This window comes from Lactuca sativa, chromosome 1 (assembly GCF_002870075.4).
Source record: "Lactuca sativa cultivar Salinas chromosome 1, Lsat_Salinas_v11, whole genome shotgun sequence".
Classification (NCBI taxonomy): Eukaryota; Viridiplantae; Streptophyta; class Magnoliopsida; order Asterales; family Asteraceae; genus Lactuca; species Lactuca sativa.
Window position 1 is genome coordinate 40632796 of NC_056623.2, and position 17253 is coordinate 40650048.

The 17253-nt window shown below is 39.3% G+C and overlaps 1 protein-coding gene across 1 annotated transcript; it reads left to right on the forward strand.

Annotated features, from left to right (window-relative positions):
• Window positions 1-4836: 4836 nt before the first annotated feature.
• Window positions 4837-14875, forward strand: LOC111909745 (pre-mRNA-processing-splicing factor 8A). The gene is made up of 17 exons (XM_023905528.3): window positions 4837-5356; window positions 5990-6113; window positions 6223-6315; window positions 6399-7279; window positions 7922-8712; window positions 8810-8895; window positions 8982-9164; window positions 9269-10343; window positions 10432-10558; window positions 10652-11315; window positions 11399-11652; window positions 11747-12363; window positions 12460-13457; window positions 13556-13753; window positions 13832-14110; window positions 14200-14442; window positions 14559-14875. The coding sequence occupies exons 1-17, from the start codon at window positions 5046-5048 to the stop codon at window positions 14748-14750; spliced, it is 7116 nt and encodes a 2371-aa protein (XP_023761296.1). The 5' UTR covers window positions 4837-5045; the 3' UTR covers window positions 14751-14875.
• The last annotated feature ends 2378 nt before the right edge of the window (window positions 14876-17253 follow it).

Below are 17253 nucleotides of genomic sequence, written 5' to 3' on the forward strand. Positions count from 1 at the left end.
CGAGTTGTTCATCCAACTTGCCGAGTTCAATGACCATCTTCATGTGACTCGCCGATTCATCCTTGAGACTCGCCGAGTCCAACCAGTCCTCTTTCCATACATACTTGTTTTGAGCCATGCAGCGGCTCCAAATCACAGATCCAAGCTTCTAGAGCATACTTACCACATAAAGTTACAAACTTTACGTGCATGCATGGTTATAAAGGCTCCAAATGTCTATTTTAAGTTCTTAATGGAGCTTCTAGTCCAAGAGGGACTCCAAACACAACCAATACAACAACTTTATGACTCTAGCATCCAAGGAGGGTCTAGATCTGAAGTTACAACTTCAGATCTAGCCCATAGCTCAACATCCCAACTTGAAAGTCCATAAAAAGCCCTAGAATCATCTAAAGGGAAGAAAAGGAAGTAATAATGGTACTTTGATACCTTCAAACGATGCTAGTTGAGGCAAAAACCGCTTCCCACTCCTTTCTTGCTTCAATTTCCTTTGCACTCTTAGCTTCCTTCCTCCAAGATCCTCTTTTCCAAGCTTCAAACCCACACCAAGGCACACACACACGAATTATGGTTTCAAGGGTTCTCAAAGATTGTAAGGAGTCCAAAAGGAGGTTGAGGCTCCTTTAAATAGGGGTGCAAACCCCGAGATTTAGGGTTTCATCTGCCAGCTCCTACTCGCCGAGTCCCTATAATGGACTCGCCGAGTAGGTCACTAACCACGCGTTCTTGCCCCACTGCTACTCGACGAGTAGGTCGACCAACTCGTTGAGTAGAGCTCTATCCAGAAATTCTTAATTAATTATACATGAGGATCGGGGTGTTACACAACTGGTCAACTCTTGGTCAAAGTTAAAGTCCACAGTCAAAGTCAATAGTCCATGTTGACTCGACTCGTCGAGTGTAGTTCACCGACTCGTCGAGTCCTTCCTAAACTCGAGAAGTCGTGAAATCCGTGATTCGCTCGTTGAGTTCCCTTTTAACTTGCCGAGTTCATACGTGTCCAAGAATTAGGAGAAACCCTAGTCGACTCACCAAGTCTTCGAACGACTCGTCGAGTTCAAGGCAATATTCAATGGACTCGCCGAGTTTGCTCATCAACTTGACGAGTTCATGACCATCTTCATATGACTCGCCGAGTTGGCAATGCAACTCGCCGAGTCCTTGCAGACCTTCATCCATGCAAACACTTTTTAAGCCATGCCAAGGTTCCAGGTTACAGATCCAAGCTTCTAAGGCATGTTTCTCACGTAAAGTTGCAAAATTTACATGCATGCAAGGCCCTAAAGGCTCTAAATGACCAATCTAAGCTTTTAATGGAACTTTACACCTTAGGAGAGTCTCATCCTTGCAAGAGTTGGAAACTTTAAGGACTTAGGACTCAAAAGAGGTTCAGATCTGAAGTTTCAACTTCAAATCTAACTCCCATACCAAAACCCCTTTATGAATAACTAAAGGAAGCCCTAGTTTTCACATATGAATGATTCTAGAAGAAAAGAGGTTAAGGTAACAACTTATTACCTTCAAGACGTGCCCCAAACTGAAGTAGACTTTGGATCCACACAAAATCCTTTATGCTAGCCTCTTCATCTACAAGTTTCCTTCACAAAACTCACTTCTCAAAGCTCCAAAACACTCTCCAAGCTCCCACTCACGGAAATTAGGGTTTCTGGCTCTCAAGGGGGTGATAGAGGACAGTGGGAGGCGCTAATGGTCCAATATATAGGGTGCAAAAACCCTAAAACTTAGGGTTTCCACTACCAGCTCCCACTCGTCGAGTCCCCCATGCCGACTCGACGAGTCATTTATTTATTGACGTGTATTGGGCCACTGCTACTTGACGAGTCATATCGTTAACTCGTCGAGTAGACCTTAAACATGAAATCTAAATGGAAAATTAATGATACCTGACGGTTGGGATGTTACAATTCTCCCCCCACTTGACTTAGACTTCGTCCTGGAAGTCTGCTGTAACGAACAACTCCGGGTAATGCTCTCGCATCTCAGCCTCCGGCTCCCATGTCCACTCGGATCCCCTCCGATGTTCCCATTGTATCTTCACCAACGGGACCTCCTTGTTGCGCAAGATCTTCACTTTCTTTTCCAAGACGACAATCGACCTCTCAACATAATTCAGACGCTCATCCACTTGAATGTCATCCAGTGGCACCATTGCCTCTGGGTCCATAATGCACTTTCGCAATTGCAAAACGTGAAAGGTGTTATGAATTCGGCTGAGCTCATCGGGTAGTTATAGCCGGTACGCCGCTTTACCAATCCTTGCGATGACCCTGAACGACCCAATATAGTGAGGACCCGATTTTCCCCTCTTACTGAAGCGGATCACACCCTTCCATGGCGAGACATTCAGGAGTACCATGTTACCGACTTGAAACTCTAACTCGGATCAGCGTCGGTCGACGTAATTGTTCTGCTGACTCTGAGCGGTCTGCAGTCGCTGCCTAATCTGCTAAATCTTCTCGGTAATCTGCAATACCACCTCCATCCGACCCATCACCCTGTAACCCACCTCACCCCAACAAACCGGGGTGCGACATCTCCGCCCGTACAACAACTCAAATGGCGGGGCACCAATGCTGGAATGATAGCTGTTGTTGTAGGTGAACTCTGCAAGCGGTAGGTGGGAATCCCAACTCCCACCAAAATCAATGACACATGCCCTCAACATATCCTCGAGGGTCTGAATGGTCCGCTCGCTCTGACCATCAGTCTGCGGATGGAATGTTGTGCTGAAGTGCAATCGTGTGCCCAACTCCTTGTGAAACTTCTGTCAGAAGCGGGAGGTAAACCTGACATCCCGATCAGAGAAAATGGAAACGGGAACCCCATGGCGAGGCATAATCTCGCGAACGTATACATCGGCCAATTTATCGGCCAATGAACTATCCCGAATGGCCAAGAAATGGGCACTCTTGGTCAATCGATCCACGATGACCCATATAGTATCAAACCCCTTCGCCGTCCTCGGCAACTTGGTAATAAAATCCATCGTGACTTGTTCCCATTTCCACATGGGGACCTCCAGGGGCTACAGCTTGCCATGCAGCCTCTGATGCTCGGCCTTGACCATCCTACGGGTCAAGCACCTCTCGACGTACCAAACGATTTCTCACTTCATGCACGACCACCAATAACTCAAACTCAAATCCCGGTACATCTTGGTGGCCCCCGGGTGAATAGAGAAATAAGACTTATGAGCCTCCTCCATAACCGTCTGCCTAACCCCGCCAGACATCGGAACCCAAACCCGACCGCATCGAGCCAATAATCCCTGACTATCCTGCTCAAACCGGGTATTCTCACCCTTGATCCTCTCCAGTTTCCAATTCTTCGGTCGTATGCCTTCAACCTACATGCAAGGCTAGCTAAATTGTATGTGGATTTGTAAGTAAGTATATTATCCTAGCTATGAATTTGAAGTTCCTTTGAATATTTGGCATACATACATTTTTGTTTGGACACTCTCCTATAATGTCTACCTAAGACACTTCTCACTTTATGACTACATGACTTATGAGAATTGGACATATGTGATTGATTTGCAAAAGATTTACAAGCATAATGCATTACATCTAATATTTTTATGAGCACACCAATAATATTTGGATTTTGATTAAGTGATGGAAAAACGACTCATAGCTTTTATTTGAAATGACTTATGTTTTATCAATGACTAAAGAATTAAAAGTTTTTCAATGAGACAAAGATTCTCCCAAATGAGGATGATTGAAGACATAAGTTATATTAAAAGTTTTACAAATTATTTTGGGGATTCCTAATCGGGTAAAAGGAATGTGCCAATTTGTTCAACTTTAAATGTGTGAAATATAGGTATTACTCACTACACATTCTAATAGCTAAACTATATTTTTGACATGTATTTAATTTAAATCAATTAAATAAAAAATGAGTGTTTCACATGCATCACACCACAAGGTAATCACAACTCACAATATCACAATCACATATGTGATTCCATAACATCAGAGATACCTCGACACATGTGAGCTCAAATGACAAAAAGTAAACTTAAATATAGAAACACGAGTCACGTAGTCTTTCATCCGTCCACCAGATTCTTAATATACAGATTGTTATTATGAGCAAAAGACTTCCCATTTTCGTAATTATATCGACTTATTCAGTTGATTAGTGGGTCACCTAAACCAAAAACAAAACAAACAATTAGGGACGAGTAGTTATCAGTACCAAATTTAAATACATGAGATGATACTTGGTACTCTAAAATCACGGAATTCAGGATTCGTTACCGGTGGTAGTATTGAAAAACGGTACCATTCTTGGTACATGTAATATTAGTTCAGTTCGATACTCGGTATCGTTTTTCATCTATTTCAATATTCAAGATTCTTGGGTCGGTAAGATTCCATCTTATGCTTATCCTACAAACAATTAGAAACCATATCAAAGTTTTGAAATGCATTTTAGTTTTTTTTTTTTCCCTTCTACCTAAGTACCAAATAGGCCTACATCACATCTAAAACATTAAACTTTACAAAATTGATTTGGATGGGTTAGATCAACAAATAAATAACACATGCCATATTAGACACTTGATTATTTTGAATTTTAGTTCTATTTTTTAATTTTAATTTCAGTATATTTGTACTTTTCAATATGAATTTTAATTTATTACTATGTTTTAAACAAAAATGAAAATTTAATTGTAGATTTTTGAAACACTGATTGGGCTAGCCGCACCCCATCAGTCAAGCAGACGTCCAACAGGAGTCGGTCACGTACACAGGTGCGAACCGCCTTAACCCTCTTTATTTAGGCCCGTTGTTTGTCCTTACTTCTATTTTTCTCTTTTCGACTGAGGGTCTCACTCTGTATCGGGTCAGATTCAAAACCCTAGCGACCGCCATTGAACCTCTCGAAACACCTTTCCAGATTTCCCTCCTCCCGTCTTCAATCTCTACCCATAACAACTACAATCCCACGAGAGATTAGGTCGGTTCACTTCGTTCCAATTACTAGGGTTTTATGGTTAGGTTTTAGGAATCATGTGGAATAGTAACAACGGACAAGAGATGTGGAATAACAGTGGTATGATTGCTCCTCCTGGAACCGGAGGAGTACCACCGATAGCTCCTCCAGGGACTGGAGGTGCTGGTGGTTCAATACCGCCGCCGCCTGCTGCGCAACCTTCTTACACTGTTTTGCCGTCTCCGGCTGAAGCGGAGGCGAGGCTGGAAGAAAAAGCCAGGAAATGGATGCAGTTGAACTCGAAGCGATATGGAGATAAACGGAAATTTGGTTTCGTTGAGACTCAGAAGGAAGACATGCCACCGGAACATGTTAGGAAGATTATCAGGTGAGTTTATATGACCTAATGTTTCAGTAAGATATGCGTGTGTTTGAACTTGATAAAGATGTCCACGAGTACATATACGCTATTGTTTGAACTAGTTACACGCTAGTTATAGCTCTTAGCATACTTTGTGGTTTACGCTGCCTGGACTGTCTCCGGTCTTATTATTTGTTTTTATCATCATAACAGGTTTTTACGAGTAAATATTTTGATGTTAAGTAGTAATGTTCAATGGAGTTGCCTCTGGATCAGTGATGCAAATGGTTTTTCTTCATGCTTGTTAATTATAATGTAGTCTTATGCTGGTTACCCAATCTATTTTGAAATACTTCGTGAGACATGATAATCTGATACTTTGTAGTAATTTGCTTCTGGCCAACCATGCTTTGTGATTACCACCTTTAGAAAGCATATAAGATAGAATGGAGTGAATGACTGAACGATCCCACTAAATATAAACATCCATTAGGTTTTGCATAACAAAATATGCATACACTCTATGTGTTAGTCAGATACTTGCTAAATGCATGCCTGGCTGGCCTATTAGTTTTAAATTAGTGCTAAGTTCATTGGTACTGCTACTTTACCAGCTTGTTTTTCAGGATCATCTAATTTTCAGTTTGATGTTCTTTACAGGGATCATGGTGACATGTCATCAAAAAAATATCGTCATGATAAACGAGTATATCTAGGTGCTCTCAAGTTTGTTCCTCATGCAGTCTACAAGCTTCTAGAGAACATGCCTATGCCCTGGGAACAGGTACTATGATTCCATTTCATTTACATGTTCCCTTAACAATTTTCCACTTACCTCATGGATTGCTTCATAATCTAACCTTTTCTTTCTGAATCTTTCTTGGCAAATGTAGGTCCGAGATGTGAAGGTGCTATATCATATTACTGGTGCAATCACATTCGTGAATGAGATTCCATGGGTTGTTGAACCAATATATCTGGCCCAGGTATGCCATTGTACATAAATCTAATGTTTGAAACTTAAAAAGATAACATTTATTTAACCTTTTGAATTAATTTGTTTATGTAGTGGGGGACAATGTGGATAATGATGCGGAGGGAGAAGAGGGATCGAAGGCATTTCAAGAGAATGCGTTTCCCTCCTTTTGATGATGAAGAGCCTCCTTTGGATTATGCTGACAATCTTCTTGATGTGGACCCACTGGAACCAATTCAACTGGAATTGGAAGAGGAAGAAGATTCTGCTGTGTACACTTGGTTTTATGACCATAAACCTCTTGTGAAAACCAAACTTATCAATGGACCAAGTTACCGAAAATGGCATCTTTCACTCCCTATCATGGCAACCCTCCATCGATTAGCAGGCCAACTTCTTTCCGATTTAATTGACCGGAATTACTTCTACTTGTTTGACATGGAGTCATTTTTCACAGCCAAAGCTCTTAACATGTGCATACCAGGAGGTCCAAAATTTGAACCTCTGTATCGTGACATGGAGAAAGGCGATGAAGATTGGAATGAGTTCAATGACATCAATAAACTCATCATCCGTTCTCCTTTAAGAACTGAGTACAGGATTGCTTTCCCTCATCTATACAACAACAGGCCAAGGAAAGTGAGGTTATGCATATATCATACACCAATGGTTATGTATATTAAAACAGAGGATCCTGATCTACCTGCTTTTTATTATGATCCTTTGATACATCCCATAACTGCTGCCAATAAAGATCGTCGTGAGAAGAAACTTCTAGAAGATGATGATGACGAGGATGATTTCTGTTTGCCAGAGGGTGTAGAGCCTTTGCTTACCAGTACTCCCTTGTATACTGACACAACAGCTGCTGGTATCTCCTTGTTGTTTGCACCTCGTCCCTTTAACATGCGATCTGGTCGAATGCGGCGTGCTGAAGATATTCCACTTGTGTCTGAGTGGTACAAGGAACACTGGTATGTTTTGTTTTCTTATAATGTTCATCTTTTTAATCTCACTTATATCCAAGTAAATTACAAAAATGGTCACTGTGCTTTTCGAGTGTTGTGGTATTTAGTCTAAAGTTGATTTTTTTCAAAGGTTTGGTTCTTATTTCAGGGTTTCACAAATATATTGCTGGCACCAAAATTGATATGGAACCTTAAATTAAGGCCTAAAATAGGAAAGTCCCAGGGACCAAATCGATATAAAACCTTGAAAAAAGATTTAAGTTTTGGACTGAACACGGTAAAATTTAAAAACACAGAGCATTTTTGTAGTTTTCTCTTCTATTCTATTGATAATTTATGGTTCTTGTGGCGTGCTTTCTGACTTTTACAATGTTTAGTTCAAAGTTGAAACAATATTAAGTTTTGGTTCTCATATCAAGGTTTTATATCAATTTTTGTTCTCTGGTAATGCAACATTGAAATAAAGACCAAAGTAAGGAAGTTCCAGTTATCTAACTCGATATGAAAGCCTGAAATGATTAAAACTGTTTTATATTTTTGCAAGTCTGGAGTAAACACGGGTAAAATATAAAGCAAATAGATCATTTTGTATTTTACTCTTAATATCATATGGATTACTAACGTTTTTTATGGATTTTCTTGTTGCAGTCCTCCTTCATACCCGGTGAAAGTGCGTGTCAGCTACCAGAAGTTACTGAAATGTTTTGTGTTAAACGAGCTGCATCATAGACCACCAAAAGCCCAAAAAAAGAAACACTTGTTCCGTTCTTTACAAGCCACCAAGTTTTTCCAAACCACAGAACTCGATTGGGCTGAAGCTGGTCTCCAAGTTTGTAAACAAGGGTACAACATGCTCAACCTGTTGATTCATAGGAAGAATCTTAACTACCTTCATCTTGATTACAACTTCAATCTGAAGCCTGTCAAGACTCTTACTACAAAAGAGCGTAAAAAGTCACGATTCGGAAATGCTTTCCATCTTTGCCGTGAAATTTTGCGTTTAACAAAACTTGTTGTTGATGCAAATATACAATTCCGGTTGGGAAATGTTGATGCTTTCCAGTTGGCTGATGGTCTACAATATACTTTCTCACACGTCGGACAGCTGACCGGAATGTATCGTTACAAGTATAGGCTCATGAGGCAGATTAGAATGTGTAAGGATTTGAAGCATCTGATTTATTATCGATTTAATACTGGGCCTGTTGGGAAGGGGCCTGGGTGTGGGTTTTGGGCGCCTATGTGGCGGGTGTGGTTGTTTTTTCTTCGTGGTATTGTGCCTTTGCTAGAAAGGTGGTTGGGGAATTTACTTGCTAGACAATTTGAGGGGCGTCATTCTAAAGGGGTGGCTAAGACTGTTACCAAACAACGTGTTGAGAGTCATTTTGATCTTGAGCTTCGTGCTGCTGTGATGCATGATGTTCTTGATGCCATGCCAGGTGAGATAGATAACCCTAATCTTTTACCTCTGGACTAATTAATCCTAATAATGGCTGCTTTCATAATTTCTAAACTACCTTTTTTTTGAACTTGCAGAGGGCATAAAGCAAAATAAGGCAAGAACTATTTTGCAGCATTTGAGTGAAGCATGGCGTTGTTGGAAAGCCAATATCCCCTGGAAGGTATGGTTTATGGGATATCTTTTACGTTTTTAGTGCACTAAGTCTCCATTTGTTTTCATCTAACATTGGTGTTGAATTTTTGTTAGGTTCCCGGTTTACCTGTTCCAATTGAGAACATGATTCTTAGATATGTTAAGTCGAAAGCTGATTGGTGGACAAATGTTGCTCACTACAATCGTGAACGTATAAGGAGAGGTGCCACTGTTGATAAGACTGTCTGTAGGAAGAATTTGGGGAGATTGACTCGTCTTTGGCTCAAGGCAGAACAGGTATATGTTTGTACATATTACACACACACACATATATATATATATATATTGTGTATAACATGTGTATATGATGTTAATTCTGTTTTTTTTCCTCTCCCTCTCAGGAACGTCAGCACAACTACTTAAAAGATGGTCCATATGTCACCCCAGAAGAAGCTGTGGCTATTTACACCACCACAGTACATTGGTTGGAATCCCGAAAGTTTTCACCCATTCCATTTCCACCATTATCTTACAAGCATGACACAAAGCTTCTCATTCTTGCTCTTGAGAGGCTTAAAGAATCCTACAGTGTGGCTGTAAGGTTAAATCAGCTCCAAAGAGAAGAACTTGGTTTAATTGAACAAGCCTACGACAATCCACACGAAGCTTTATCAAGAATCAAACGTCATCTCCTCACCCAACGTGCCTTTAAAGAAGTAGGCATTGAGTTTATGGATCTGTACAGTTATCTCATTCCAGTTTATGAAATCGAGCCGCTTGAGAAGATCACAGATGCATACCTTGATCAATATCTGTGGTATGAAGGTGACAAGCGTCATCTTTTCCCCAATTGGATAAAACCTGCAGATTCAGAGCCACCACCACTCTTGGTTTACAAATGGTGCCAGGGGATCAACAATTTACAGGGTGTATGGGACACTGGTGATGGACAGTGTGTTGTGATGCTTCAAACAAAGTTTGAGAAGTTCTTTGAGAAGATTGATTTGACAATGCTCAACAGACTTCTACGATTAGTCCTTGACCACAATATTGCTGATTATGTCACTGCAAAGAACAATGTTGTGTTGTCGTATAAAGATATGAGTCACACAAACTCATACGGGTTAATACGTGGTCTTCAGTTTGCTTCTTTTGTGGTACAGTATTATGGTCTGGTCTTGGATCTTTTGCTTCTTGGGTTGACCCGTGCGAGTGAAATTGCGGGCCCACCACAAATGCCGAATGAGTTCATTACTTTCTGGGACACTAAAGTTGAAACAAGACATCCGATCCGGTTATACTCTCGCTACATTGACAAAGTGCATATTTTATTCCGGTTTACACATGAAGAGGCTCGAGATCTTATCCAGCGTTATCTTACTGAACATCCGGATCCTAATAACGAGAATATGGTGGGGTATAATAACAAGAAATGCTGGCCAAGAGATGCAAGGATGAGGCTAATGAAACATGATGGTAAATTTCTTGATTTTGTATTTTATTATTTCTATTTTTTCTTTTGTATCTGGGACTTAAAGGGTTTATTTTTGTCTCTATATATCAGTGAATCTTGGAAGAAGTGTTTTTTGGGACATGAAGAATCGTCTACCTCGGAGTATCACAACACTCGAGTGGGAGAACAGCTTTGTTTCTGTTTATAGCAAGGACAATCCAAACCTTCTATTTAGCATGTATGTTGATCGGTCCTTTCCTACAAATGAGAGCAAGATATATTGTATTTGTTTTTTAAATTTATAATGATATATTTGTTTATTTATATGTAGGTGTGGGTTTGAGGTGCGGATATTGCCAAAAATAAGGATGACTCAGGAGGCATTCAGTAACACCAGAGATGGAGTTTGGAACTTGCAGAATGAACAGACGAAAGAGCGGACAGCTGTTGCATTCTTAAGAGTTGACGATGAACACATGAAAGTGTTTGAAAATCGTGTGAGGCAGATTCTCATGAGTTCAGGGTCTACAACATTCACAAAAATCGTCAACAAGTGGAATACAGCTCTTATAGGTCTCATGACATACTTCCGTGAAGCAACCGTGCATACACAAGAGCTGCTAGATCTTTTAGTCAAGTGTGAAAATAAAATCCAGACCCGTATTAAGATTGGTTTGAATTCAAAGATGCCTAGCAGGTTCCCTCCTGTGATATTCTACACACCAAAGGAAATTGGAGGACTTGGTATGTTGTCTATGGGTCACATATTGATTCCACAGAGTGATCTCCGGTACAGTCAGCAGACAGATGTCGGCGTAACACACTTTAGGAGTGGTATGAGTCATGAAGAAGATCAGTTGATTCCAAATCTGTATCGTTACATACAGCCATGGGAGAGTGAGTTCATCGATTCACAGCGAGTGTGGGCTGAATATGCTCTGAAAAGACAAGAAGCCCAATCACAAAACAGACGTTTAACACTTGAAGATCTGGAGGTAAGTAACTTATTATCTGCTTATTTCATTATATCTTAAACATTTATATGTCAAGTGATTTTAAATATATTTTTTTGTGTCAGGATTCATGGGATCGTGGAATACCAAGAATCAACACCTTGTTCCAGAAGGATCGGCACACTCTAGCCTATGACAAAGGATGGAGGGTGAGGACAGATTTTAAGCAGTATCAGGTCTTGAAACAAAATCCATTTTGGTGGACCCACCAAAGGCACGATGGTAAACTTTGGAACTTGAATAATTACAGAACTGATGTTATCCAAGCCCTTGGTGGTGTTGAGGGTATTCTCGAGCATACTTTATTCAAAGGCACATAGTAAGTTCCACTTACCCTTTTTCATCTATTATTTTTTATTTTTATAGTTAGTGGACCATGTATTAGAGGTCTGATTTCCTTTCTTTTTTTACAGTTTCCCTACATGGGAGGGTCTGTTTTGGGAGAAAGCCTCAGGTTTTGAGGAGTCAATGAAGTACAAAAAGCTGACTAACGCACAGAGATCCGGTCTGAACCAAATTCCCAACCGTAGGTTCACACTTTGGTGGTCACCTACCATCAATCGAGCTAATGTCTATGTTGGTTTCCAAGTCCAACTCGATTTGACCGGAATCTTCATGCATGGAAAAATCCCGACCCTCAAGATCTCCCTCATTCAAATCTTCCGTGCTCATTTATGGCAGAAGGTCCATGAGAGTGTAGTGATGGATCTCTGCCAAGTGTTGGATCAAGAACTAGACGCATTGGAAATCGAAACTGTTCAGAAGGAAACCATCCATCCAAGAAAGAGTTACAAAATGAACAGTTCATGTGCTGACATTCTCCTATTTGCTGCACATCGTTGGCCCATGTCAAAACCCAGCCTTGTTGCTGAGTCAAAAGACGTGTTTGACCAAAAAGCAAGTAATAAGTACTGGATCGACGTGCAACTTCGATGGGGTGATTACGATTCTCATGATATCGAGCGTTACACCAGAGCCAAATTCATGGATTACACAACAGATAACATGTCAATCTACCCTTCACCAACAGGTAAACCACCAGCTTTCAGTAATACTAATATATTGTTTGTTTTGTTATCTAAGTATTTATACTGAATTTGTTCAATGTGTTGATGTATGCTTTCAGGTGTCATGATTGGACTTGATCTTGCGTACAATTTACATTCTGCTTTTGGAAACTGGTTCCCTGGGTCAAAACCACTGCTTGCTCAGGCTATGAACAAGATCATGAAGTCGAATCCAGCTTTATATGTGTTAAGGGAACGCATAAGAAAAGGATTGCAGTTATACTCTTCAGAGCCAACAGAACCTTATTTATCATCTCAAAACTATGGAGAAATCTTCAGCAATCAAATCATCTGGTTTGTGGATGATACAAATGTCTACCGTGTAACAATCCACAAGACCTTTGAGGGAAATCTCACAACAAAACCAATCAATGGCGCTATTTTCATATTCAACCCCCGAACAGGACAACTGTTTTTGAAGGTGATTCACACAAGCGTGTGGGCAGGGCAAAAGCGTCTTGGACAGCTGGCGAAATGGAAAACAGCAGAAGAAGTTGCAGCTCTTGTTCGTTCTTTACCTGTAGAAGAACAACCAAAACAAATCATTGTCACGCGTAAGGGTATGCTTGATCCACTTGAAGTCCACTTGCTTGATTTCCCAAACATTGTCATAAAAGGAAGCGAGTTGCAGCTTCCTTTCCAAGCGTGTTTGAAAATCGAAAAGTTTGGTGATTTGATTCTCAAGGCGTCTGAACCACAAATGGTGTTGTTCAATATATACGATGATTGGCTGAAGAGTATATCGTCGTACACTGCTTTTTCAAGGCTGATTTTGATCTTGCGTGCTTTACATGTCAACAATGAGAAGGCGAAAATGTTGCTGAAACCTGATAAAACCATTATCACTGAGCCACATCATATTTGGCCTTCACTAACTGATGACCAATGGGTGAAAGTTGAAGTTGCTTTAAGAGATCTAATTTTGTCTGATTATGCAAAAAAGAATAATGTCAACACTTCAGCTCTCACACAATCTGAGATACGTGATATTATACTTGGTGCTGAAATCACTCCGCCTTCTCAGCAGAGACAACAAATTGCTGAGATAGAGAAACAGGTACTTGCCTTCTTTTATTTATTTATTTATATATATAATGAATTTAACTGTTTTGTGAAGATAGTTATTGATTAATGTATGATCTTTATATCTTATAGGCAAAAGAAGCTAGTCAACTGACAGCTGTCACCACCAAGACAACAAACGTTCATGGTGATGAACTCATAGTTACCACCACAAGTCCTTATGAACAAGCGGCATTTGGTTCCAAGACAGATTGGCGTGTGAGGGCAATATCGGCAACCAACCTTTATCTCCGTGTGAATCACATCTATGTAAACTCGGAGGATATAAAGGTAATTTTACTTGTTTTTTTTTCTATCTCTTGGATAATGTTGTAAGTTTATGGAGGGTCTTACTTTTGAATTGAACAGGAAACGGGATATACATACATCATGCCGAAGAATATTTTGAAGAAATTCATTTGCATAGCGGACTTAAGAACTCAGATCTCCGGGTACTTATATGGTGTAAGCCCACCTGATAATCCTCAGGTAAAAGAAATCCGGTGCATCGCCATGCCACCGCAATGGGGTACACATCAACAAGTCCATCTCCCCTCAGCTCTCCCTGAACATGACTTTCTTAACGATCTTGAACCGTTGGGATGGATGCACACACAACCTAACGAGCTTCCTCAGTTGTCACCACAGGTTTGTACCTTGCTTGTACTTCATTTTATGCTATTTATACATAATAAGGGTATTTTTGTCATTTTACCAATTGTATGAATGTGGTACAGGACCTTACGTTTCATGCTCGGATATTGGAGAACAACAAGCAATGGGATGGAGAGAAATCAATCATATTGACTTGCAGTTTTACTCCGGGGTCATGCTCTTTGACTGCGTATAAGCTGACACCAACAGGGTATGAATGGGGGCGTGCAAATAAAGATACCGGAAGCAATCCGCATGGCTATCTGCCAACTCATTATGAGAAGGTTCAGATGCTTTTGAGTGACCGTTTCCTTGGTTTCTATATGGTAAGAAACTTTTTGATTATGCTTATCATTTAATGTTGTTTCAGTTTTGAACACTCATTAAAGAGGGGGTTTTTTTTTATGATGTATTTAACTGGACTTTGTGGATTATATAATAGGTACCTGATAATGGGCCGTGGAATTACAACTTCATGGGAGTGAAACATACGGTTAGCATGAAGTATGGGATAAAGCTGGGGACTCCACGGGAGTATTATCATGAGGATCATAGGCCGACACATTTCTTAGAGTTTAGCAATCTGGAGGAGGGTGATGTCGCTGAGGGGGACAGGGAGGATACATTCTCTTGAGTAAAATGTCGCCTTAAAACTTTCTTTTACCTACTTACAACTTGTCTTAATCTGCTGCAACTACTGTCTTGTCAGCTTGTTATACATTATTATACAATGATAGTGTAAATAAGGATTTTGCTCTATGTTTCTTGTTGTTCTGTATCATCCACACATTATGGTGCTTACAAACCAGTATTATTTCAAGGATGTTGACAATTCAGTCTTCATTAAGTGAGTGGTTGTGCGTTCAGCAAGATGTTAGCCGTTTTCTTTGACTTTCATGGGTAAATCTCATGAACTGTGTTACAGTTTCGCAGTCATCCAAAAACATTCAATTTTAAAAATATAAATTGTGAAATATCTTATGGTCATGAAGGCTGACCCAGTAACATTTACAAAAAACATTTTAGAAATATGAATTGAACTTTAATCCAGTCTATTGCTAAAACCCAATACAATCTTAGTTGTGTTACTTGAAAGGGGCCGAATGAAAGCTGGTCAGCAAGCACAGCAGTCTGAACTTGATGATGTAAAATGATTAGCCCAATCCAGACTGTGAAAAGGCTGATTTAGCCTATCCAAATTCGCAACTCTATTTCTAGCTTCACTTTAAAAGTAGCCTATCTTTATTTGGTCGTGCTTGGTGAGGACTGGAGAAAGTACCGTTGCTGACAAACCTCTTTTAACCATCGCTCAAAACACCAAGATGCCAGAGGTCGAGATATAGTCGATGCTATCAATTTATAAACCAAAGAAGACATCCAAAGCCACAAAAGGGGATCCACATTTTCTGTTCATCGACTTGGAGAAAACATATGAAGCTAGGTGAGTTTTAGGGCAGTGCTATACATATAATGTTGTGTTTGGATTGCATCAAGACACTTTGCTTTAGGACTGTAGTGAACCCAACGTTCAACGAACCACTTATGAACCGCTCACACAAACTCGATTTTTTGTTCTTTTGTTAATGATCATCTACGTTATTTTATTTATGTTTGTTTATGTTCATATATGTTTGAGTATTTTTATTTTCCTAAGTATTTTCTAGCAACATCTATTTAACGAATGGTTTTTGTTCGTTGTATATACATATGGTTCTTGATTTGGTGTTCATGTTCATTGTCGTTTATATTTGTATATGTTCGTTTAGCATCTTAAAAGCATAAGCGAATGGACTAGAACAAGGCAGTTCGTTAAACAAACGAACGCTAACAAGAAATTATGTTTAGTTGTATGTGTTCGTTCGTTTGTTTGGTTAACTTAACGAATAACCATGAACAAGTGCTCGTTTGTATTCATTAGGTTCGTTTACTGCCCTACTTAGCCTATTTATCTTCACTTTAATATGGACATGATTTCTCTAGAAATTTAGGGAGAGGTGCTATATTATATGTTTTTTCCCTAACGACATTGTTTTGGTGACAGAGACTAGGATTGTGTTTTATATCAACTTGGATACATAGAGGGCGGCATTGGAAGAAAAAAAGGGTTACAGATGAACACAATAATGAACAAGTTATTTATGATGTAATTTCTAAGGCAAAATGATAATATAAAACAGAGTATGTATCGGTGAGAAAGTTTTACTCCGTAGAGAATGCTTCAAGTACATAGGGTCTAGGATCAACTAGGAAGGAGGCGTCGATGATGAAATTATTCAATACATAAAGCAAGGGCGAATCTAGGTTGAGAGCACATGTGTCCATGGACAACCCTTAGTTTTGGATTCTTTTTGAGATTATAGTATAAATTTAGATGGATTCGCCACTAACGGTGAATTGCTTAAATTTGTGGACGTATAATACAAAAGGAAGTGAGATTTAACAAGTGAAACTTTAACTATATTTTGTTATAAATGAGTAGTGTATCTCTAAATTTTAAGTAACACTATCCATGACATCATTTGTATTATAAAAAATAGAGTTGAGTTGAAGAACACCTGTATATTTCAAACAAACAATAGAGTTAGGTTTGAGATGTGACTATTAAGCTAAAACACAAACACAATGTAACAACTGCTAATTATTATTTTCATGATAATCTATTATTAATTGCAATATGTAATGTATATTGTTTATCTCGGCACATGTTTGGCCTTATTTGTATTAGCACTTTATGTCCATATCATCTTTCTGGATGAAAAATACAAAATTATGAAAAGCGAGTATTTATATCTTTCTGACATTTTCGGTCAAGCCCTTCACACTTCCATCCAATTACTCCTTTTTCTATTCATCTCTGCTCTAATATCCTTGTTCCGTATTTACAGAAAAGACCTCCATTTAATCAGCTGTTACAGTTACGAACCTTCGATCTTTCATCGTTTTACATTTTAGTGCTTACGGTTACAGTAACAAACAATATATTAATTTGTTAAAGTTTATTTAATTTGTAATTTTAGTACTATTGCTAAAAATACTTTACATAAACTTTAGCGATGATTAAGCAGTATATAAACATTTAGTATATTTTGTATAGCAAGTAACCAAAACGTGAAAACTATTTAACTAATGAAAAAGAA